The sequence below is a fragment of the Amblyomma mixtum genome, chromosome 3 (assembly GCF_055824585.1).
Source record: "Amblyomma mixtum isolate Tamu chromosome 3, ASM5582458v1, whole genome shotgun sequence".
Taxonomy (NCBI): Eukaryota; Metazoa; Arthropoda; class Arachnida; order Ixodida; family Ixodidae; genus Amblyomma; species Amblyomma mixtum.
In genome coordinates, this window is record NC_143014.1 from 15,174,452 (window position 1) to 15,200,157 (window position 25,706).

Below are 25,706 nucleotides of genomic sequence, written 5' to 3' on the forward strand. Positions count from 1 at the left end.
CACGTGCGCCGATCACGTATGCCGGGCGAGGTCTATTGAAACTGGACGTTTCCTTCTTCGGTTCTTACCTCACCAATTATGGAAAGGCGCAGCACACAGAGGCGGCTTTGGATGGACCTGAGAAAGAAAGGAACGATTCTTTGGCATTCTATGGCGGCACAATTGTGTACGTGGTGCGGTAGCAACCAGTTGCACGAGGGAGGGGCTCTTGAAGGAGCGTGGCGGTGCCTTGTGTTGCCGTGAGTCGTGCTATCCACTCACTCGTTCTCTATCTTTTCGTTCCGGCGAGTCACTCTGCAGAGCGTGAACTTAAGGATGGTTCACATGCAAGCGGTTCGGCGAACTGAGCGAACAGCCACGGGCAACTTTCGTTTCGCATGCGTCGCCGCTGCGAAAACCAATGTTGCTGGCAAGCTTGCAACAAATTTCTTACGTGTGGCGTACAAACTCCGGTACTGCTGTTCGCATGGCCACGCCGAGCCGTCATTGGTTCAGCAGCGGTGCTACCGCGCTGCAGCCGCGAAGATTTTCCGACTCGCCCGAATCTCGCCGCTTTGTTGTTGTTGAGAGGTTCTTCGTGATTGGATTGGAAAAGGGGGGACGCGACGCGTTCAGCTGTCTCGCCTGAGAAGGAATCACCGCCGTTTCGCCGCCTTTGGGGGAATGGGATTGAAAGGAAGGGTCCGGGTGAATGGAAATGGAGGCAAAGACAAGTACAAAATTCAGCCAGAGGCGGAAATAAGGAGATATGCGCTTCCATGCGGAATGTCGCAAGGGAGCATAAACGGAGTCGACGCAATGCGCGGACCCGTGGGAGGCGCAGTTACAGATTAGCTGAGCGACGGCGCGCGGACGTGTGGGGTACGCAGGAGCGGATTCGTGAAGCGGTGGGCCAACAGGAGAGGCAGCGCTGGAAATAGAGGGTTGTGGAAGAGTTTTGCCTAAAATGCCGATTTGTCATGATCCTTCGATTGCGCATTGGATCCGTGTGGCCCGGGGAACGACGGGCGCGTCACGGATTCGCGGCGAGTGCAGTGTGGTATGGGTGCGGTGCGGTAGAAACTCTAGAGCACTTGCTCCTTCGCTGCACCGCGTTCGCTGAAGCCCGTCGCGACATGCTTGCGGCCTACAGGGCGCTGGGCATTCTTCCAGACGCTCTCACGACGCTGTTGTGGCCGCAGGGCAGTGCGCGCACCCGTGAGGGAACAATGGTGAGCCTCTGTGCATTTTTTGAACAGACGGGCTTGACGTCCCGCCTGTTCTCCGCCAGGTAGTTGCGAGCAGTGACCGAACGCTCCGCGTGTGCTGCCTTGGACGATGAACAGCTGGACGCCCCCACTCCAGCTGTTTTGTGCTTTGTGTCGTGGGCGTGTGTTTGTACTGTGCTCTGCAAGACCTTCACGCGCGTGCGACCTGTACGTTAATATGTAAATAGATTTATTCCCAGTGTACCTCTCCCCCTGTCCTTTCTACTATCCCCTCACCGTTTTTAGTTCACTTCTACACACTGCCTGCTATCCTTTATTTCCGCAGCCCCTGCTCAGGTGCTTCCAGCAGCGATGGCAGATGCCGGGGCTAGCAATATATGAAAACCATTTACTACTACTACTCGTACGAAGAAGGCAATTAGAGGGCTATAATCGCGCTCTTAGTTCGGTCTCTTCGAGAAAGGGAAGAACGAGTTTTAAGGTGCGCCGTGTTTTTTCACGCGCGGCTTTTGGAAAAAGCATATCAAGGCATGCAGATAGAAGTGCGAGCTCACGAAAGCCAGCACGAAGGGATTGCTTGGGGCCATTAAAGGATGGGCACTCACAAATGGGATATGAAGGAGTATCAATTGCACCACATTCTTGGCAGAAAGGATTGCCAGTGTCTCGAAGGCGGTGCGATCTTTCTGCTGTCTATACGCAGCCAATTCGCATTTTGAGGAGAGTGGTACGATCATGGATTTCAAAGTCGACGAAGTGAAGGGGGCAAAGTGGTTTGCGTCAAGCAACACGGTCGTCCGGGTGTCGAGAAAGGACATGTACGTAGATGGAACAAATTTTGCTAGCTGCTGGAGCTGCCGCCGCTCAATAGAGGGTGTATGCGCCGCGGAGGCGGGATTCGCGAGTGTTTCGCTTGCATATGAACTAGCCTTTACACGGCAGATAAAAGTATTAGTGAGGCAGGTTTGGTAATTCTATTTCACGGAATTTTGCTCAGCGCGTGTGTTTTGTGAACGCTAAGAAGTGTATTGCAACAGCGCTAACTTGGTCTAAAATTTTGTTCTTGTTACAGTGTTTTCGAAGTTCCACCTTTGCAGGCGCGCACTGTAGTGAACACTGCATGAAGGTTGGCTTTAAGCGTTTGACTTTTAGTATAACGCGGGTATCATGACTTGGGAGTCCCTTTCGAGGGCTGGTTTGATTTTGCCGGGCAGCAGTGCTGTCGAAGAAAATTTTGTAATTTTATGGTTGCTGCAGTCTGGACGACCGGCAGCTCTGCTGCGCACCCTCGCGAAGTACGGAACGTAGTTCTTGTTTTAATTATATCTGTTAGCTTTTCGTTTCCAGAGTGCACGTCGTCGGGCACTTGCCTTTAGGAATTTCGTTGATTATGCCTTCAGCTCCTTCTCTTGGAAGGTGACCTTTGGGTGGAACAAGAACTATTTATCTTATGAAAAAGAGAGACACACAAAAAACTAACACAATGCACAGCCCAGTGTGCCGTTGACGAGACATTTAATGGCTAACAATACTAGCGTCTTGCAGAGGAAACCGTGTGTCCGTATACTCTTCTCCGCATATGAACGGTAACACACACACACACAAAAGCAAACGCACACAATAAAAATTACGTGGGGGGAACCTAACAAAATTTTTGTGACGTATAACTGCAAGAGCACTGCTTGTCGCTGAGTTGTTCTCTGGGACCTGGGGGGGGGGGGGGATTTTTAAGCTGCAGCAGCTCGGCTCGCAAGTTTCGGTGCGTTGCAATGCTCGCGTACTTCATTGGCTGTGAACTGCCGCTTCCGACCACGCTTTGCTTTCTCGTCTGATGATGTGGATGCGAGCGATTTAACATAAACAATGAAAACTCCATAGCATCGCAACCTGTCACCAAAAGCTGAAGGCCCACTGACGGCGGCGGCGGTGACTTTCCGTTTTGTGTTATATCTAACCGCGTTTATATCGAAACGTGGCGGCCAGCCGAAGAATGAGACGTGGTGAATCATGAACAAGAGAGGATTTAAAGGCCGCTGGCCTAGCGCGAGCGCTCCGTCCCGCGCCACTGCCAGCGTCGTCTTCTTCGTAACATTACCCGGGGCCACCGAGCGATCGGCCCGTTCGGTGACGAACAGACGCGCGAAATGGCGATGGTCTTGAGGGAAGGGTTGAACAGTATGTAGAAGATGGTGCAGTGCTGGCCGCCACGATGAGAAAGATGAGAGAATGAGTCCCGGTCCACGAAGCATCCGGACCGTAGGGTGCCAGGAGCTGACGGCCGAGGTCCGTGGACGTATCGGACGGCAGGGGCAGGGGGGCGGTGTCTTCACGTGTGGGTCTTGGGTCGGTCGGGTCTTGGGTCGTCGTGTCCTGTGGTCCGGGCGGGGGACGGGGCTGGGGTGAGCGGCGAGGTCGGTTCAGGTCGGGCGGGCTGGGGCACGGCCGGGCGGCGCGGACCAGGCACTCACGGCCGACGTCCACGGCAAGCGCAGGACGCCGAAGCTCCGGGACCAGGATGGCGATGAAGGGACCCCAGCACCTCCACCAAATGTAACGTGGCGGCCAGCCGAAGAATGAGACGTGGTGAACCATGAACAAGAGATGATTTAATGGCCGCTGGCCTAGCGCGAGCGCTCCGTCGCGCGCCACTGTCAGCTTCGTCTTCGTCACAATATGAATACGGCAGGGGCGCATCCCATTTGTTAGCTTATCGCGCGGAGGCGACACACCACTGTTTACATGTACCAGATCAAGTGAGACGTGGCAGTGGTATCTCGCACAGTGCTTGGGGCAGAGGCGGCCAGCCGGTCCCGTCTTGACCCTGGCCTGCTTTGTTATCCCAGTGAAGGGTTATTACTACATAGATACCCAAGGGAGGAGCAGGAGCGCCCCGGAACATTTTTCTAATCATCGCGGAAGTCGCCTTGCCCTTCTGGGAACGGGAGGGTTCCATTGATGGTGATGACGTCACTCGCGTGCAGCGTCTCTGCCACGCGTGCCTGCCACGGCTTTCTGCCTATGGCGGGGTTTTTGCACACGAGCCAAGTAATGCTCTCGCATTCAAAATTGTTCCAATCCGTGCTGCACCTGGACTACCGCACTGCGGTAATGCATGCATAGAGTGCCGTGTTTTTTAGCAAGGCATAGATATTGAGCGTTGTAACTACAGTAACATTCATGAATTTGTCTCGTTGCGCTCGCATTTTCAGCTGTCGCCCAAGACGCCGTCCGAGTATTTATCGCATGGGGTACTGTGCTGCGGTGACAGATTACTACACTAAAGCAGTGGCCAGCTAACATGGTCTTTTCGCGCCGCCCGAATGGAAGTTGATAAAGGCGACGATACCCGAACCCAGCATGTGAGACTGGTAGTTCTTAACATGGGGTGTTGTCCTGCGGTGATCGCACACTACTCTGAAGGAGTGGCCAACGAAGATGATCATTTCGCGCTGCCTGCATGGAAGTTGATAAAAGCAACGAAATCTGAACCCAGCGCGAGGGACTGGCAGTTACTTGTGGGGAGTTTGTGGTGCGGTGATAGCGCACTACTCCCAAGCAGTGGCCACCGAAGATGATCATTTCTCGCCACCCAAATGGAAGTTGATAAAGGCGGCGAAGCCTGAACCCAGCGCGAGAGATTGGTAGTAAGGAGCGCGGAGTGTTGTGCTGCGGCGATAGCGTACTAGTTTGAAGCAGTGACCAGCGAAGATCATCTTTTCGCGCCGCCGAAATGGAAGTTGATAAAGGCGGGTAAGCCTGAACCCAGCGCTGTTGTGCTGTGGTGATAGCGTACTACTCTAAAGGAGTGGCCAGGGTTGATGATCGATTCGCGCCAACCGAGTGGAAGTTGATAAAGGCGCCGATACCTGAACCGAGCTCGAGCAACTGGCAGTTAGGCGCGTGAGGTGTTGGGCTACGATGATAGTGCAATGCTCTAAAGTAGTGGCCACTGAAGCTCACACTTCCTGCCGGCCTAGTGGAAGTTTATAAAGGCGACGATACCTCAACCCAGCCCGAGAGACTGGTAGTTTATCGTGTGGGGTGTTATGCAGCGGTGATAGTGCAATGCTCTAAAGCTGTGGCCACCGAAGCTCACAGCTAGTGCCGCCATATTGGAATTTGATGAAGGCGATGATACCTGAACCCAGCTCGAGCGAGTCGCAGTTGGGTGCGAGAGGTGTTGGGCTACGGTGATAGTGCAATGCTCTAAAGTAGTGGGCTCCGAAGCTCACAGTACCTGCCGCCCTAGTGGCAGTTTATAAAGGCGACGATACCTGAACTCAGCCCGAGAGACTGGTAGTTTATCGTGTGGGGTGTTATGCTGCGGTGATAGCGCACTACTCTAAAGCAGTTGCCACCGAATCTGAAAGTTCGTGCCGCCCTAGTGGAATTTCATGGAGGCGACGATACCTGAACCCAGCTGGAGCGACTGGCAGTTGGCGCGTGGGGTATTGGGGTATGGTGATAGTGCAATGCTCTAAAGCAGTGGCCACCGAAGCTCACAGTTCCTGCCAGCCAAGTGGAAGTTCATAAAGGCGACGATACTTGATCCCAGGCCGAGATACTGGTAGGTTATCGTGTGGGGTGTTATACTGTGGTGATAGTGCTCTTCGTGCCGCCCGAGTGGAAGTCGATAAAGGCGACGATACCTGAACCCAGCTGGAGCGACTGGCACTTAGGCGCGTGATGTGTTGGGCTATGGTGATAGTGCAATATTCTAAAGGAGTGGCCACCGAAGCTCACACTTCCTGCTGCCCTAGTGGAAGTTGATAAAGGCGACGATTCCTGAACCCAGCTCGAGAGACTTTTAGTTTATCGTGTGGGGTGTTATGCTGGGGTGATAGTGCGCTGCTCTGAGGGAGTGGCCAGCGAAGCTGACTGTTCGTGGCGTTCGAGTAGAATTTGATAAAGGCGACGATACCTGAACCCATTTCGAGCGACTGGCAGTTAGGCGCGTGGGGTGTTGGGCTACGGTGAGAGTGCAGTGCTCTGAAGCAGTGGCCACCGAAGCTCACAGTTCCTGCCGCCCTAGTGGAAGTTGATAAAGGCGACGATTCCTGAACCCAACCCGAGAGACTTTTAGTTTATCCTGTGGGGTGTCATGCTGGGGTGATAGTGCACTGCTCTGAAGGAGTGGCCAGCGAAGCTGATTGTTCGTGCCGCCCGAGTGGAATTTTATAAAGGCGACGATACCTGTACCCAGTTCGAGCGACTGGCAGTTAGGCGCGTGGGGTGTTGGGTATGGTGAGAGTGCAGTGCTCTGAAGCAGTGGCCACCAAAGCTCACAGTTCCTGCCGCCCTAGTGGAAGTTGATAAAGGCGACGATTCCTGAACCCAACCCGAGAGACATTTAGTTTATCGTGTGGGGTGTTATGCTGGGGTGATTGTGCACTGCTCTGAAGGAGTGGCCAGCGAAGCTGATTGTTCGTGGCGCCCGAGTGGAATTTTATAAAGGCGACGATACCTGAACCCAGTTCGAGCGACTGGAAGTTTGGCGCGTGGGTTGTTGGGCTACGGTGAGAGTGCAGTGCTCTAAAGCAGTGGCCACCGAAGCTCACAGTTCCTGCCGCCCTAGTGGAAGTTGATAAAGGCGACGATACCTCAACCCAGCCCGAGAGACTGGTAGTTTATCGTGTGGGGTGTTATGCAGCGGTGCTAGTGCAATGCTCTAAAGCTGTGGCCACCGAAGCTCACAGCTCGTGCCGCCCTATTGGAATTTGATGAAGGCGATGATACCTGAACCCAGCTCGAGCGACTCGCAGTTGGGTGCGAGAGGTGTTGGGCTACGGTGATAGTGCAATGCTCTAAAGTAGTGGGCTCCGAAGCTCACAGTTCCTGCCGCCCTAGTGGCAGTTTATAAAGGCGACGATACCTGAATCCAGCCCGAGAGACTGGTAGTTTATCGTGTGGGGTGTTATGCTGCGGTGCTAGTGCACTACTCTAAAGCAGTTGCCACCGAAGCTGACAGTTCGTGCCGCCCTAGTGGAATTTCATGGAGGCGACGATACCTGAACCCAGCTGGAGCGACTGGCAGTTAGGCGGGTGGGGTATTGGGGTATGGTGATAGTGCAATGCTCTAAAGTAGTGGCCACCGAAGCTCACAGTTCCTGTTGGCCGAGTGGAAGTTGATAAAGGCGACGATACCCGAACCCAGCCGGATATACTGGTAGTTTATTGTGTGATGTGTTACACTCTGGTGATAGTGTACTTCGTGCCGCCTGAGTGGAAGTCGATAAAGGCGACGATACCTGAACCCAGCTCGAGCGACTTGCAGTTAGGCGCGTGAGGTATTGAGCTACGGTGATAGTGCAATGCTGTGAAGCATTGGCCACTGAAGATAAAGGCGACGGTACCTGAACCTAGCCCGATATACTGGTAGTTTATCGTGTGGGGTGTTATACTGTGGTGATAGTGCTCTTCGTGCCGCCCGAGTGGAAGTCGATAAAGGCGACGATACCTGAACCCAGCTGGAGCGACTGGCACTTAGGCGCGTGATGTGTTGGGCTATGGTGATAGTGCAATATTCTAGAGGAGCGGCCACCGAAGCTCACAGTTCCTGCTGCCCTAGTGGAAGTTGATAAAGGCGACGATTCCTGAACCTAGCCCGAGATACTTAGTTTATCGAGTGGGGTGTTATGCTGGGGTGATAGTGCGCTGCTCTGAAGGAGTGGCCAGCGAAGCTGACTGTTCGTGGCGGCCGAGTGGAATTTGATAAAGGCGACGATACCTGAACCCAGTTCGAGCGACTGGCAGTTAGGCGCGTGGCGTGTTGGGCTACGGTGAGCGTGCAGTGCTCTGAAGCAGTGGCCACCGAAGCTCCCAGTTCCTGCCGCCCTAGTGGAAGTTGATAAAGGCGTCGATTCCTGAACCCAACCCGAGAGACTTTTTGTTTATCGTGTGGGGTGTTATGCTGGGGGGATAGTGCACAGCTCTGAGGGAGTGGCCAGCGATGCTGATGGTTCGTGGCGCCCGAGTAGAATTTTATAAAGGCGACGATACCTGAACCAAGCTCGAGCGACTGGCAGTTAGGCGCGTGGGGTGTTGGGATACGGTAAGAGTGTAGTGCTCTAAAGCAGTATCCACCGAAGCTCACAGTTCCTGCCGCCCTAGTGGAAGTTGATAAAGGAGACGATCCCTGAACCCAACCCGAGAGACTTTTAGTTTATCTTTTGGGGTGTTATGCTGGGGTGATAGTGCACTGCTCTGAAGGAGTGGCCAGCGAAGCTGATGGTTCGTGGCGCCCGAGTGGAATTTTATAAAGGCGACGATACCTAAACCCAGTTCGAGCGACTGGCAATTCGGCGCGTGAAGTGTTGGGCTACGCTGAGAGTGCAGTGCTCTGAAGCAGTGGCCACCGAAGCTCACAGTTCCTGCCGCCCTAGTGGAAGTTGATAAAGGCGACGATTCCTGAACCCAACCCGAGAGACATTTAGTTTATCGTGTGGGGTGTTATGCTGGGGTGATTGTGCACTGCTCTGAAGGAGTGGCCAGCGAAACTGATTGTTCGTGGCGCCCGAGTGGAATTTTATAAAGGCGACGATACCTGAACCCATTTCGAGCGGCTGGCAGTTAGGCGCTTGGGTTGTTGGGCTACGGTGATAGTGCAATGCTCTAAAGTAGTGGGCTCCGAAGCTCACAGTTCCTGCCGCTCTAGTGGAAGTTGATAAAGGCGACGATTCCTGAACCCAACCCGAGAGACATTTAGTTTATCGTGTGGGGTGTTATGCTGGGGTGATTGTGCACTGCTCTGAAGGAGTGGCCAGCGAAGCTGATTGTTTTGTGGCGCCCGAGTGGAATTTTATAAAGGCGACGATACCTGAACCCATTTCGAGCGGCTGGCAGTTAGGCGCGTGGGTTGTTGGGCTACGGTGAGAGTGCAGTGCTCTAAAGCAGTGGCCACCGAAGCTCACAGTTCCTGCCGCCCTAGTGGAAGTTGATAAAGGCGACGATTCCTGAACCCAACCCGAGAGACTTTTAGTTTATCGTGTGGGGTGTTATGCTGGGGTGATGGTGCACTGCTCTGAAGGAGTGGCCAGCGAAGCTGATTGTTCGTGGCGCCCGAGTGGAATTTTATAAAGACGACGATACCTGAACCCAGTTCGAGCGACTGGCAGTTAGGCGCGTGGGTTGTTGGGCTACGGTGAGAGTGCAGTGCTCTAAAGCAGTGGCCACCGAAGCTGACAGTTCCTGCCGCCCTAGTGGAAGTTGATAAAGGCGACGATTCCTGAACCCAACCCGAGAGACTTTTAGTGTATCGTGTGGGGTGTTATGCTGGGGTGATAGTGCGCTGCTCTGAAGGAGTGGCCAGCGAAGCTGATTGTTCGTGGCGCCCGAGTGGAATTTTATAAAGGCGACGATACCTGAACCCAGTTCGAGCGACTGGCAGTTAGGCGCGTGGGTTGTTGGGCTACGGTGAGAGTGCAGTGCTCTAAAGCAGTGGCCACCGAAGCTGACAGTTCCTGCCGCCCTAGTGGAAGTTGATAAAGGCGACGATTCCTGAACCCAACCCGAGAGACTTTTAGTGTATCGTGTGGGGTGTTATGCTGGGGTGATAGTGCACTGCTCTGAAGGAGTGGCCAGCGAAGCTAATTGTTCGTGGCGCCCGAGTGGAATTTTATAAAGGCGACGATACCTGAACCCAGTTCGAGCGACTGGCATTTAGGCGCGTGGGGTGTAGGGCTACGGTGAGAGTGCAGTGCTCTGAAGCAGTGGCCACCGAAGCTCACAGTTCCTGCCGCCCTAGTGGAAGTTGATAAAGGCGACGATTCCTGAACCCAACCCGAGAAACTTTTAGTTTATCGTGTGGCGTGTTATGCTGGGGTGATTGTGCACTGCTCTGAAGGAGTTGCCAGCGAAGCTGATTGTTCGTGGCGCCCGAGTGGAATTTTATAATGGCGACGGTACCTGAACCCAGTTCGAGCGACTGGCAGTTAGGCGCGTGGGTTGTTGGGCTACGGTGAGAGTGCAGTGCTCTAAAGCAGTGGCCACCGAAGCTGACAGTTCCTGCCGCCCTAGTGGAAGTTGATAAAGGCGACGATTCCTGAACCCAACCCGAGAGACTTTTAGTGTATCGTGTGGGGTGTCATGCTGGGGTGATAGTGCACTGCTCTGAAGGAGTGGCCAGCGAAGCTAATTGTTCGTGGCGCCCGAGTGGAATTTTATAAAGGCGACGATACCTGAACCCAGTTCGAGCGACTGGCAGTTAGGAGCGTGGGGTGTAGGGCTACGGTGAGAGTGCAGTGCTCTAAAGCAGTGGCCACCGAAGCTGACAGTTCCTGCCGCCCTAGTGGAAGTTGATAAAGGCGACGATTCCTGAACCCAACCCGAGAGACTTTTAGTGTATCGTGTGGGGTGTCATGCTGGGGTGATAGTGCACTGCTCTGAAGGAGTGGCCAGCGAAGCTGATTGTTCGTGGCGCCCGAGTGGAATTTTATAAAGGCGACGATACCTGAACCCAGTTCGAGCGACTGGCAGTTAGGCGCGTGGGTTGTTGGGCTACGGTGAGAGTGCAGTGCTCTAAAGCAGTGGCCACCGAAGCTGACAGTTCCTGCCGCCCTAGTGGAAGTTGATAAAGGCGACGATTCCTGAACCCAACCAGAGAGACTTTTAGTGTATCGTGTGGGGTGTCATGCTGGGGTGATAGTGCACTGCTCTGAAGGAGTGGCCCGCGAAGCTAATTGTTCGTGGCGCCCGAGTGGAATTTTATAAATGCGACGATACCTGAACCCAGTTCGAGCGACTGGCAGTTAGGCGCGTGGGGTGTAGGGCTACGGTGAGAGTGCAGTGCTCTAAAGCAGTGGCCACCGAAGCTGACAGTTCCTGCCGCCCTAGTGGAAGTTGATAAAGGCGACGATTCCTGAACCCAACCCGAGAGACTTTTAGTGTATCGTGTGGGGTGTCATGCTGGGGTGATAGTGCACTGCTCTGAAGGAGTGGCCAGCGAAGCTGATTGTTCGTGGCGCCCGAGTGGAATTTTATAAAGGCGACGATACCTGAACCCAGTTCGAGCGACTGGCAGTTAGGCGCGTGGGTTGTTGGGCTACGGTGAGAGTGCAGTGCTCTAAAGCAGTGGCCACCGAAGCTCACAGTTCCTGCCGCCCTAGTGGAAGTTGATAAAGGCGACGGTTCCTGAACCCAACCCGAGAAACTTTTAGTTTATCGTGTGGGGTGTTATGCTGGGGTGATAGCGCACTGCTCTGAAGGAGTGGCCAGCGAAGCTGATTGTTCGTGGCGCCCGAGTGGAATTTTATAATGGCGACGATACCTGAACCCAGTTCGAGCGACTGGCAGTTAGGCGCGTGGGTTGTTGGGCTACGGTGAGAGTGCAGTGCTCTAAAGCAGTGGCCACCGAAGCTCATAGTTGCTGCCGCCCTAGTGGAAGTTGATAAAGGCGACGATTCCTGAACCCAACCCGAGAGACTTTTAGTGTATCGTGTGGGGTGTTATGCTGGGGTGATAGTGCGCTGCTCTGAAGGAGTGGCCAGGGAAGCTGATTGTTCGTGGCGCCCGAGTGGAATTTTATAAAGGCGACGATACCTGAACCCAGTTCGAGCGACTGGCAGTTAGGCGCGTGGGGTGTTGGGCTACGGTGAGAGTGCAGTGCTCTGAAGCAGTGGCCACCGAAGCTCACAGTTCCTGCCGCCCTAGTGGAAGTTGATAAAGGCGACGATTCCTGAACCCAACCCGAGAGACTTTTAGTTTATCGTGTGGGATGTTATGCTGGGGTGATAGTGCACAGCTCTGAGGGAGTGGCCAGCGAAGCTGATTGTTCGTGGCGCCCGAGTAGAATTTTATAAAGGCGACGATACCTGAACCCAGCTCGAGCGACTGGCAGTTAGGCGCGTGGGGTGTTGGGCTACGGTAAGAGTGCAGTGCTCTAAAGCAGTGGCCACCGAAGCTCACAGTTCCTGCCGCCCTAGTGGAAGTTGATAAAGGCGACGATTCCTGAACCCAACCCGAGAGACATTTAGTTTATGGTGTGGGGTGTTATGCTGGGGTGATTGTGCACTGCTCTGAAGGAGTGGCCAGCGAAGCTGATTGTTCGTGGCGCCCGAGTGGAATTTTATAAAGGCGACGATACCTGAACCCAGTTCGAGCGACTGGCAGTTAGGCGCGTGGGTTGTTGGGCTACGGTGAGAGTGCAGTGCTCTAAAGCAGTGGCCACCGAAGCTCACAGTTCCTGCCGCCCTAGTGGAAGGTGATAAAGGCGACGGTACCTCAACCCATCTCAGCGACTCGCAGTTGGGTGCGAGAGGTGTTGGGCTACGGTGATAGTGCAATGCTCTAAAGTAGTTGGTTCCGAAGCTCACAGTTCCTGCCGCCCTAGTGGCAGTTTATAAAGGCGACGATACCTGAATCCAGCCCGAGAGACTGGTAGTTTATCGTGTGGGGTGTTATGCTGCGGTGATAGTGCACTACTCTAAAGCAGTTGCCACCGAAGCTGACAGGTCGTGCCGCCCTAGTGGAATTTCATGGAGGCGACGATACCTGAACCCAGCTGGAGCGACTGGCAGTTAGGCGGGTGGGGTATTGGGGTATGGTGATAGTGCAATGCTCTAAAGTAGTGGCCACCGAAGCTCACAGTTCCTGTTGGCCGAGTGGAAGTTGATAAAGGCGACGATACCTGAACCCAGCCCGAGATACTGGTAGTTTATTGTGTGGTGTGTTACACTCTGGTGATAGTGTACTTCGTGCCGCCTGAGTGGAAGTCGATAAAGGCGACGATACCTGAACCCAGCTCGAGCGACTTGCAGTTAGGCGCGTGAGGTGTTGAGCTACGGTGATAGTGCAATGCTGTGAAGCATTGGCCACTGAAGATAAAGGCGACGGTACCTGAACCCAGCCCGAGATACTGGTAGTTTATCGTGTGGGGTGTTATACTGTGGTGATAGTGCTCTTCGTGCCGCCCGAGTGCAAGTCGATAAAGGCGACGATACCTGAACCCAGCTGGAGCGACTGGCACTTAGGCGCGTGATGTGTTGGGCTATGGTGATAGTGCAATATTCTAGAGGAGTGGCCACCGAAGCTCACAGTTCCTGCTGCCCTAGTGGAAGTTGATAAAGGCGACGATTCCTGAACCCAGCCCGAGAGACTTAGTTTATCGTGTGGGGTGTTATGCTAGGGTGATAGTGCGCTGCTCTGAAGGAGTGGCCAGCGAAGCTGACTGTTCGCGGCGTTCGAGTAGAATTTGATAAAGGCGACGATACCTGAACCCAGTTCGAGCGATTGGCAGTTAGGCGCGTGTGTTGTTGGGCTACGGTGAGAGTGCAGTGCTCTAAAGCAGTGGCCACCGAAGCTCACAGTTCCTGCCGCCCTAGTGGAAGTTGTTAAAGGCTACGATACCTCAACCCGCCCGAGAGACTGGTAGTTTATCGTGTGGGGTGTTATGCAGCGGTGATAGTGCAATGCTCTAAAGCTGTGGCCACCGAAGCTCACAGCTCGTGCCGCCCTATTGGAATTTGATGAAGGCGATGATACCTGAACCCAGCTCGAGCGACTCGCAGTTGGGTGCGAGAGGTGTTGGGCTACGGTGAGAGTGCAATGCTCTAAAGTAGTGGGCTCCGAAGCTCACAGTTGCTGCCGCCCTAGTGGAAGTTGATAAAGGCGACGATTCCTGAACCCAACCCGAGAGACTTTTAGTTTATCGTCTGGGGTGTTATGCTGGGGTGATTGTGCACTGCTCTGAAGGAGTGGCCAGCGAAGCTGATTGTTCGTGGCGCCCGAGTGGAATTTTAAAAGGCGACGATACCTGAACCCAGTTCGAGCGACTGGCAGTTAGGCGCGCGGGTTGGGCTACGGTGAGTGCAGTGCTCTAAAGCAGTGGCCACCGAAGCTCACAGTTGCTGCCGCCCTAGTGGAAGTTGATAAAGGCGACGATTCCTGAACCCAACCCGAGAGATTTTTAGTTTGTCGTGTGGGGTGTTATGCTGGGGTGATAGTGCACTGCTCTGAAGGAGTGGCCAGCGAAGCTGATTGTTCGTGGCGCGCGAGTGGAATTTTATAAAGGCGACGATACCTGAAGCCAGTTCGAGCGACTGGCAGTTAGGCGCGTGGGTTGTTGGGCTACGGTGAGAGTGCAGTGCTCTAAAGCAGTGGCCACCGAAGATGCTCTTTTCGCTCCGGCCAGGGTTTGATACCTACTTAGGAAGAACTATTATTTACGGAAGTTTGTTTTCTTTATTGATTATGTTGGCACTGCCGATGACATCATGCGGTCACCTGGGTTTCACTTATGTTTCTTGTGGAAGGAACGCTGTATTTTTTTCTGATGAGCCTTATAAGCTTTCGCAATAACAACCCAGAAACGCAAAGCTCAGTTAATTGAAAATTTTTCGCGGCACTGGCCGAAACTTGCGGCGTCAAAACTGAGAGAGGATTCCTTGATCACTGTATCTAGTCAAATGGCAATACACCTTATTGATGCGCACAAAGAGCTGCACGCCGCATTGCGGTACAGCATAACGAAATTTTGAAGGGGCACCGAGGAATTTGGCCTTTGTCGATTAACGATCAGTGGCGCCTTCACTGTAGCTAGGAAATATGAAAAGTTGAAATGCACTCATCAGCAGCTAAGGCTGTTTTCGCAACCGTTATGCGAATGCAGTTTTTGCGCGCAACCATAAGCCATACTACACCGGTATTGAGTTATCGACTAGGATCACGGAGTCCTTTCTCGGTTGTGACGTAAAGTTTTAGTGAGTGCCGTGAAAATTTTGCAATGGAGTTTTCTCAGCAATTAATGCGTCTTTTGCGGCTGGAAAAAAACACAGCCACTAAGAGCGAGAGAATCGAATTCTGCAAACACATCAACTCGCTTGGACGTCCCTATAATGATTGGTCAGAGGTAGTATAAGGCACATTTAGTTTAGGGGAGCATTAAAAATTAATGTAACGCGCTATTCGTAGCGAGAATCGCTAGCAAAGCTGCTTGTTTGGCTGACAGTGCATGATGCTTGTTTACACAATGTTTAGCTGTGTGAGTGGTATCGTGTCTATTAACAAATGCCGCGTTGGGGTCTGCAGGCTCTGGACGACCAGCGGGATGCCAGCGCATCAGCACGTGCCCGTTCCCGTGCACCTGCGTGGACGGAGTGGTGGACTGCCGCGAGAAGGGGCTCACTGCGCTACCGCAGCACATACCCGAGTCCGCCACCGAGCTGTGAGTGGGCAAGGAATTTACCTCGGGTGTTGTGGCAATGCTCAGCCAGAGGGGAAGAGAGCGAGGCGATCTCGGTCGGCTGCCTCCTCGCAGCCACGTGGTTCGCGGTGGTCCCGTCCGCCCACTCCGACTACGCCAAGCAGAATAATTTTATTGAACATCATGACGGTGTTGGGTGCGCCGACAAAACAACTCAATGGAAAGGCCTGACGAGGCCGACGCACCCTACAGAGGCATTGCAGTGGTACATAACAAGGCAGTTTCGGAAAACAAAAGAAACCAAAATAGCCAATCTGGTATTAGGTGTTAACCATTCCGGACTCCTTACTTAAATGCCATGGGGGAGTGTCGCTAAACATTTGAAAACCATAATTTGTCCGTATCCTTGGTACATATCATTTTAATGTCGCTCGCGCAGGGTATTTTGGTTCTCTGCATTGCAAGGCCGACGCTTTATCATTGGACAAAGCTTTATCAACACAGACTTTATAGCGCTGTAGAAGTAAAGTTTCGTTCAGCTGTGGCAAATGGATTAGTCGATGTTCATTGAAAACGGTTCGGAGTGTTCTAGTCGAGGAGCATTCATTACATTTCGAAAAGGAGAAACAAGCGGTTAATTTTCGTAAACGAAGTGATACCCTTGTAGGTACGAATTGCGCACAAAGGACACACACAGGAAAACACACGAGAGAGACTGAAAGAGCGCACTACGCACCGCGAGCGCAGAAAGGGCTTCTTCCCTATGACTCTGCCCATTCAAGGTAGTCAAGAGAGCTATTGTTAGCTCGTGCCTGGGATCTTCTCTGACGAAGTAATGCCCGCATGCAATGCACACTAGCTTTCATAATCAGAAAAAAAGGCTGCTTTCAGCCGGCTTCCCCTGCGAGGTCATCCCAGCTGTGGCCGAGAACCTTCTTCGGAAGGTAAAAAAAGGAAACCGCGCCAACAACGAGGAGCGATTGCCACGAAGAAAGACTACGGTCGTCCCGTATATACACAAGGTGGCCCACAATATAAAAAAGTGGCAAATAGGCATGGCGTCCCTGTGGTGTTTTCGGCGCCACGCAAGCTCGCCGGGTTGTGCCCAAGGATCAGCGCGGAAGGCGCTCGACGAAGAGCATGCGAGATAAAGCATGCGGCACAATTTCTGAAATGCGCCACGGGCGTTGTGTATCTCATCCCGCTCAAGTGTGGTCGCGTGTATGTGGGCCAGACAGGACGCTGCGTGAATGAACGCGCAGGGGAGCATCAGCGTTCAATTAGGAACAAAGAAGGAGCAAATTTGCCTGCTCATTGCATTGCATGCAACGGTTGTGAGCCACTGCTATAAAGTATCAGAATTCTGGGCAGGAGCAAGGACAAAGTTTCCCGTGAACTTCTAGAGGCATATCACATCAAGGCAAGAGGTGATAACTGTGTGAGTGGCACATCCGTTTCACTGTACAACGCTGAAAATAATTTTTTGGAGCGTTTCTGATGGTTTGTCGCGCAGGGTTTGATTTGCCTCCTTATCCTCTCTTTCCCCTCTTTGTAGGCACGTGTGCAGACTGCCTATAAAGCGGCACTGAATCTAATAAATATCAGTTGATAGTTTGCGCTCTTTCAGTCTCTCTCGTGTGTTTTCCTGTGTGTGTCTTTTGTGCGCAATTCGTACCTACAACAGTATGCACCAACTCGCCCAACAAGAAGTTCTTCTTAACGAAGTGATACCCCATAACAAAAAGCAATAATTTACAACAGAAGAAAACAGTGCACTATAAGACATGTTCTTAATACTCTTCCGCATGAAATATTTCAGCCGACACAAAATACCGCCAGCCTTTGAATGTTTGTTCACCACCATATCAACGTGATCAATCCAGTTTAAGTTTTGATTAAGAATTACACCTAAGCTTTTTACCGCAGGGACCGTTTCGATAAGGGACTTACCGATCCTTAAACAGAGTCGTCGCATATTTGTCAACTTATTGCGAGGCCTGAAAAGCACAGCCTTCGTTTTGGCGGTGTTTGTTTAATAAATTATTTTCAGACCATTCTAGGAACAACTGTAACATTTTCAGTCGCGTAACATTTTGTGGCTTCTTTTTCGAGATCTGGCAACTGTGGAGCTGTAAAGAATAAAGTGGTGTCGTCAGCGTATATGTCAAAGATGGAAGTTTACTAATACAGACAATATCGTTAACATAAAAAAGAAACGGCAATGACGCCACGATACTACCTTGCGGTACACCTGAAACGATGTGCCTAATGTTATATACGTCATTCTTTACTTTTACTTTTTGCGATCGAGAACTTATGTAAGACTGAATTATGCCAAGGAACTGCCCGCGGAAACCGTAGTGCTCGAGCTTAGCTAGTATTATTTTGTGGTTGGTGCTGTCAAACGCCTTTGAAAAATCTATGAAAATGCCAAGAGTGAGAAGTTTCTGCTCCAAGGATTCTAAAATCAGCTCTTTTCGTGTTAGCTGTGTGGTTTCTGTCGAAAAGTTCTTCCTAAAACCATGCTGACTGGGTGTTATTATGTTCTGTTTGTTACAAAAACTAGATATCTGTTTGAACAAGATCTTTTCAAAACACTTAAAAAAAACAGGCCGAATAGGTATTCGGCAATAATTTCACAGAATTTTTTTCTTTATGAATAACTGACTTTGGCAAACTGCATTTTTTTATGGAACGCTGCGTGTTCAATACAGCTATTGAGAATAATTTCTAATATTGGACTAAGTACATCTGCGACATATTTTATTGGTGAAATTTTGAGGTCGTCAATGTCGGAGCTCAAAGCTAAGAGACACTTTTTGATTTCGTTAGCATCAGTTGGAGACAAAAAAGCACTGAAAACAACCCGCGAGTCAAGGCACTTCATATTCACAAAACTGTCGTTCATATTTGCCTGAGCAACAAAATCGTTATTAAAATCATCTGCTAGCCGTTTTCCACTGACTGTTTCATTGTTTACTGCAATTTCAAGTGCACTAGTAACAGGTGTACAGGTAAGCAGGGTGGAACGGAGCTCCAAAAGAGTGCGCAGACCGCGTCGCATTTCGAACCGCATGACACTGTCCATTGGCGTCGCGAATGAGGCACGAAACCGTGCTTACAGGTTTCTTTCTTTTTATTTGCAGACGCCTGGAACAGAACCAAATAACGGAGATCCCTTCGCAAGCATTTTCGCACCTAAAGTGGATACGACGAATGCAAGTTGGCTTTAATTCATACTTGCTGCGGATGACCGCCCGCACCGGCTGAGGGCGCCTTCGCTTTATTTCCTTTCGCAGTGACCTCAGCACAAACCTGATATCCAAGGTGGCCCCTGACGCGTTTAGCGGACTCAAGTCGTTGACGTCATTGTAAGTGGACGTTCCAGAACGCTTCATTGTATCCTGATCGTGCGCTCTGATTCAATTCTGGTGGAGCTGCGGTGTATGATGCTGATAGCACTGGCCAGTCTTCTTGAAGTAAACAGCTTGAATTCTTAATTGGCGGCCGAAAACTGAGCTTACCACTGTTTACTAAGAACTCAGATTGTTGAAGGCCTTTTTCAAAACTGCCAAATTCACTGTTATACTACTAATGTTGAACCTTGAGTATATTTACTGACGGTTATCCTGCGTAAATAATGAATTTTTTCGAGCCTCGAAAGATCTGCGAAAATGTGAGCTATAAGCTAGAAGCATCCTAGTGCTAAATCCGCGTTGGGCCTGGCTTATAACCTGGGAGCGGGGCTCCTCTAGCATGTTAGGCTCAACCCAGTTTTTCCGCTAAGTTGCTTTTCATTTTTGGGGCCGTAAACAGGATACGCTTGTTTGATTTGTATGAGTTACGTGGAACTAGGAAAACGCGCTGCCTTCCTTGGGTAGCTGCTTTTTGATTCCGTCACATGGCCACACTCCGCGCAATTTCCTGACTTGACTCCCTTGGCACTGTGCAGAGTCTTGTACGGGAACCGGATATCGGACCTTCCACATGGAATATTCCACGGCCTTACGTCGCTGCAGCTATTGTAAGTCTACAGTTTGTGGTTGTGGAGTATTTTATGACGTGAAACTTGGGAGCGCATCTAAAAGCAGCATCTAAAAGATGCTGCAAGACTCCTTTGGTAGATTAATATTTGTGCGTGATAAGGTGCTACCTACGTCAGGTTTTAAGTCTTACAGTGAGCGCCGTGTCCAGCCTGGCAGCTGAGCCAAGCAATGATCTCCACTGTGCGGCTAGACGCCCCATTGCCGTTTTCCGAGGCGGGTGCTAGTGAAGCCACCGGAAGTTGGACGGCTTGTGTCGGAAGTCGGGTGTCTACCGTTTATTTCAGTGAAACGAGTCGCGTTTTGGAGCGACAGCTCCACTACGCTAGCTTCGGCAAGGGTGTTGCAGTTTGACCTTCAGCAGGAGGAGCGCCGGAGGTGTCGCTGTGAAGTCAGACCACGTGACTCGCCGCTGCTCCGACCGCGGTTCCGCCGACCGCCGCTGTGCCAGATGTGGTCCTGCTATTATGCACGTTGCTTGGCGTTCGCCTGAGGAGGCAACGCCGCTTTCGCATGCAGTTTCACCATGGCCATGGATGAGAGCGCGTCTGACAGTGTGGCTGAAATACCTGCGAGGCGTTTCAAGCGTCTACCCAAGCTTAGCCAAGTGTAATGGAACTTTCGCTCTGCTCTGTCTTACTCTGTCTAACCACTGCCAATTTATTCGTTCTTTCGCTCGCAGTTTTTGCGTTGTTATTGTGTAATATTTGCTTTTATAAAAAAAGGAATAAGCAAGCTGTACGCGAGGAATGTGCCCACCATTTCTAGTATCCTCTAATTTCACAGAAACGGAAACACACAGCATGCAGGTTCCACTCTGCCGCGGTAAAGGGTTGCAGTACACTATATTTTTCTCTGGTACTTGAACTTCTGAGTGTAAAGGCGCCCTATAGAGGAATGACAATAAGGCCGAGTTTATCTGAAAGCTGAATTTTTGCGTAGCAGAGAAAATGCAGACGCTGGCGAGAATCCGCACACTCGCTATAGGGCGGCAGTTTCGAGTTAAGGCAGTTGATGTCCAGTCGCGTCGCTAGTATCTTTACTGCTTTATGACATCACGTGCCTTTAACCTGACTCCATAGCACTGTCGCGTTTGTGCAGCGGCACCTGTAAGTGACGTCGCTGTCGGTCGGACCCTGCGGTGCACAGAATTTCCGCTCTGTCGGCGTCCTTCGTGCCGGAAGGAATTCCACGGCCTGGAAGCTGGGGAATCGGCGCGGTTTTGTTTTTACGGCAGCGAAGAATGAAGGAAAAAGATTGGCGGCTTTCGCTGTTGGCAGGGTGTGCACCGAGAGGAGCCAGGCACCGCAGCTTACTGCTGCAGGAGGCGCGTTGAAACTTTAATCTCCGACGACGGCAGGCGCTCTCTGATGCTTGCCCGCTTCTTTCCAGGCTACTCAACGCCAACCGGATATCATGCATAAGAAAGGACACGTTCAGGGATCTCCGCAACCTGAATCTGCTGTACGTATTTGTTTTCTGTCCTTGCTGCGCGCCTCATGCTTTATGCAACGCCAGTGCTCGATCTTGAGGCAGAAACTGCGCGCCGGCAGGCCGTTAACCATTCATTGTTGGCGTCGGAAATTTTAATGCGTGCCGCGCTGAATGGATGATCCCTATTTTTTCACCGCAAATACATTGCTGATTTCTGATAAAAAGGTAACGCAACAAGGCAAAATATTTACTAGCGAAAAGCCTTCGTACCTCGAATGAAGTGGTGGAAATTTAACACGGAAGAAAATCACGGCTCGAAGGAACGGTGGCATCGTCAGCTCAGAGTTTGTGCTGCCTGAATTATCTATATGACTTCGGGAGGGACGTCCGATCTCCTGCATCTTAAATGTGCTGCACGGTGAAGTTCTGAGACACTTGATCCGATATGTTAGAGGGTAAAAAGAACAGCGACAGGAACAGGGCGTGGAGAAAGAAGCGGTAATGCTCGTCTTGTGCACTTCTCCTACAACGTCCTTGTCCTTTCGGTGTTCTTCCTATCATTTAATTGTGCTGCTTTGAGGCACTCCACCCCACCGTGAACCTTAGCGAGGTTGCTCAGGAACCTATTAATTCTTGGGACACATTTGCAGCCAAATGAAAACTGAGCACTGAAAAGACACTGAACAAAATCTTGTTATTCGAGTGCGTAGGAAGCGCTGCACTGGTCGGGATCGGAGCTGAGATATACTTTATCAATTCTGTACCAATAGACAACGTGCAGTTTCAAACTTTTGCTTTACAAACAGCCATTAAACCAAGCCATTACCATCCCTCATGTCGTTGTCTTGATCGGCTTGCCGTCTCGTAACATGTGCTCAGAGCACAAAACTGACATCCTGGCACACGCTGCACGCGAATTGTCGCGTGCGTTTCGTTAAAGTGTTGAAGAAAATACTGCCAGCGCCATCCGTCATTTATTCAGTGTTTTTTAGCAGTGCGAGGTTTATGCGATATTGTGGCGGGTCCCGTGTCGCAGAAAAGGCGGCGTTTAAGCATTCGTCGTTGTCGGTGTGCGTAAAATCCACGAAAAATACCCAGTGAAGCAAACTAGGCGGGCCACCTAGGTGAAGTGGCCTTGTGACGTCATCACAATCTGCTCACCGTGAGAGGGAAGAGAAATCCTAGGTCTCACCAGCCCCACCAGTGGCTGCGATCGCAGAGCAGTGGCGCATGCACCACTGTGCCAGGGGTGGTATGAGGACATAACCCATTACGCTCTCGCGTCATACTCTTAAGGTTTATATCTCTTTATCAATGCCGTTCTCGGTTAGAATGTCGTGGACTGCAAAATTAATCATAGAAATAGGAAGCGGAGCGCTGAGAGCATTTGCGGGAGGCTTGCAATGCTGTTGCGACACGTGTCTGCTACACCGCTTTCCTTCCCAACTGGAATTACATTGTCAGTAGGCGTTTTTCGGGAACGGGAAAGTGCTCTTACCAATTACGTACTCTGAGATATGCTGAACCGATTTCGTGGGTTCCAGGCGCACGGAAGGAAATCCGGCACCGATGTTGAAGGGATACCACCGCAAGACAAGGGATTTTTCTACTTCATCGCGTCGTGCATTGTTTAACCAGTTGTTTTCTTTATTGTGGAATTACCGACGCCATGTCATAAGAGCGATTGCAAATGTACCTTCATTTTGTAATCGATTCGACCTGGTTATCAATGGTATGATCGCGGTGCTGCACCAAAACTTTAACGCATTGTAGAATGGCCGCACACGCAAACTGAATTGGTACTCTCACTCTAGCACTCTTCCCGCCATTTTACTTTGATGGTGGCGCCCCGTATGCGCCAAACCCAAAAGCCCACACCGGCGCCATCTTAGGCTCTGCGACGAAGGTGGTGCACGGCTACTGCGCGATGTTCGTGAACGCTGCGCGGGGCCCTAGTGTTTTGCGGTGGTCTCGAACTGGGAATACGGCTGGTTTTGTGTAAGTAAGCCAACAAAGCACCTAGTCCTAGTAAGAGATCGCCAGTGCTGCACACGAAAGCGGTTGCAAGCAGCAGTAGCGGCCAGAGCGGCGCCGAAAGGCCGCGCTCTGCTTACTACTGATGTGCTCGGGGATCGGGACCAGGGTCTTCACCGCATTAGGGCGAAGCAGCCAGACTACGGAGGGAAGCCTTCGGGAGGAATAGCAAACTTGAAGGTTTATTTTACATTATGTACAGTAGCAAGGAGACCAAAGTCAGAAAATAGGGGAGGATCATCTGGAACCCCACAGATTGCTGCTTAAATGCAGTTCACATTCCACAGGCACCCAGCTAGGGAATCTGATCTCTGGTTGAGCGTCCAATGTGCTGCTAGCGTCTTCTTAGGCTCCGCCCTCCCCACGTGATCGCGCACACCGCACAGACACACACACACACGGGCAAGGAGGAACTTGGCGTCTCTCAGTCGCGAACTGTTGGTTTTCCGCGGGCCGACCAGGCCCAAAGGTCGTTGTTGCTGTGTGATGATCTTGATCGATGGGGACGCGAGCGCTGACCGCTCACACCGGTGACCTCTTCAGGGACAAATCAGCCGTGTCGCCCCTCCGCGTTGTCGGCTGCTCAGGGCGCACGCGGGCAATGAGTTAACGGCGCCGTCGCCAACGCCGTCGTCGCCACTGGGTCTCGTCCGTCGGTCCACGGGCAGTCCGGGAGAAGCGCCGCACTCAGCCTCCCCGGCGAAGGGGATTAGACGCCTTTGTGTACGCCGACGCCGTCGCCAGCAGCTGCCCCACGCAGTGTCTTTTTCGTCTCCTCCGAACAGCAGCGCTTTCGGCCGCATACCTGATGGCGCCTGACTGGCTCGCCGTTCTCCGCTGGCTGGGCCTCCGATCATTACAGTCCGTCCGCCGCCAAGAAGACGTCACGAAGTGGTTGGAGCTGATCGGTGCACCACGAATGTACGTCAGTGTCCGAGTCCTTCTGCTCGACAGGTCGGCCAGGAAGCCCTGCACATCTTGCAGTGGTCCTCGAAACGGAACATTAGTGATCAGGCCTACGCTAAGCCCATACCTCGAGCAGGGCAGCACACGGCCAACCTCAGAGAACCGCCAGGTTTTCGGATAAGGTTAAACTAAGGCTGTAAATTTTGATACACACCACAGCCCTCGCTCGAAAGTGCATTCCTGGAAAGCTGGCCTACCGGACCTAGTTGAGCAAATTTTTCTTTTCTTTTGTAATGGAAGCCACTCGCTTCTGAATTTTGATCAAAGAAAACCGCTCCAACTAGACGACAAAAGGAACAAAACGGTGACGCTTCAGAGATGCAAATGCGGAGAAAACAATCCAAACTGTTTTGCTCGGGAACTTTAAGCACTTCCAATAGGGCCACGGAGAAAACGCGTGCTGAGGCCCTCACGTTTCAGTTTTCTCGCCCTCTTTGTAATGGAGTTCAACTCGTAATTACCACTAGAATTACGAACGTGCTTACTTCCCTTCATTTGCATGACCGCATAGTGCCGTCACCTGTGCTCAACCTGGCAAAGCTTCCCTCAATATCGGAGCCCAACTCACATTAATCTGTCTAATCCTTAAACAAAGAGACTCCAGGCGCTTATGCCAGTGTCCTACAATGGCCCGTCTTTCCAGCATTTCCGCGTGACAGCGGGCGCTGCTATACATAAGCACTACCTGTGCATTGTCAAACAGTTAGCATTAAAAGAAATGCGAGACCACTACTGCAAAAGTTAACAATGACCATACCAAAAACTACACATGCTCAAAACTTTTTCGGCAGCAGCAAAAAAAAAAGAAAAAGCAAACAGCAGAGACTCATTCTCGGAATCTGCTAACTACCCCCTTCGCGACACGAAGGGTCCTATTCTTCAGCCGCGCTCGGCGCGGTCGCAGATTAACAGTAGCTTCGGCCGCCGAGACCCGACAAAAGCCGAAGGGCTTAAGTGCGCGTTCACCTCTTCGGGCTCCAGACGCCACGCGACATTGATTTGTTCCGCACCCCGATCGCGCGTCTCCACCACCTGAGCAGGACTTGAAAAGAATGGGGGAGGGGGACGATCTAAGAAAGCAATGCCTACGAGCATTCCCCCATCGATTCAAGAATGGCCTTAGACTGTAACGCGTTCTGCTGCGCTCTTTCGGGTGGTAGCTATGCTTGCTTCTGTGTGGCCTGCTGCAAGCTTCACTCGTCCCGCAAGAACTACCGCAGGGTCACCACAATGGGTCAGGTGGCCTTCGCTTTGTGCGGTGTCTATTTCGCCTGGCGTGCCGCGATGACCGCCTCGGCCGATTACACTGTTGGCCGGCCTTTAGCTTTAGTGTCCTCGGCCCGTACTATGTCTGTTCTCTGGAGAGCACGCTCTCGCTTGGTTCTCCCTGCGCGCGGCCGCCTTCTGAAAACTGCCTTAGCAGATCGGCCCTGCACGCCTCCCTTTCCTGCGGTGTCCTCACCCTCCGCATTTTCTCTCTGATGCAGCACGGAGCCGCATTTCCCACTTGATTTTGAACAATGGGCTCGTGCTTTCGGCGAGTCACTGCATGTTGCAGTATCTGATTGTCTCATCGGCACTTTACTCTCTCCTGAGCATAATGTGCTCTCTCGAGGCTTGCTGTTCGAGCCTACGACACTAACGCTCTGGCCTTCAACTTGACCTGAACCACGCTGTTCGGTCAACGTAGCGTTTTTGTCCCGTGTGCTACCCTCTCGATCGCAGCAATCAACCTCACTTCTCAACAGAGCATCTGCCTCAGGGTTAGAGACGGCCGCCTTCTTCCCGGAAAGTGCACGCTCCTCTGGGCTCAAAACCGCCGCGCTGCACCTTTCCTTACTGCTAGCATTAGTGCCCTCATTATCCCCTGAGCCCTCACGGCTT

At 51.9% G+C, this 25,706-nt stretch overlaps 1 protein-coding gene across 10 annotated transcripts in view; it reads left to right on the forward strand.

The window, feature by feature from the left end:
* The window catches only part of sli (slit guidance ligand), a 567,521-nt gene that overhangs the window by 303,974 nt on the left and 237,841 nt on the right, over positions 1–25,706 (forward strand). For 9 of the 10 annotated variants that reach the window (XM_089578241.1, XM_089578242.1, XM_089578237.1 and 6 more), the window contains 5 exons: positions 15,231–15,366; positions 18,492–18,563; positions 18,645–18,716; positions 19,298–19,369; positions 20,781–20,852. In XM_089578241.1, coding sequence (XP_089434367.1) covers positions 15,231–15,366; positions 18,492–18,563; positions 18,645–18,716; positions 19,298–19,369; positions 20,781–20,852 — 424 coding nt within the window. The remainder of the gene's footprint in view (positions 1–15,230; positions 15,367–18,491; positions 18,564–18,644; positions 18,717–19,297; positions 19,370–20,780; positions 20,853–25,706) is intronic. The other variant, XM_089578240.1, reaches the window with a different exon arrangement.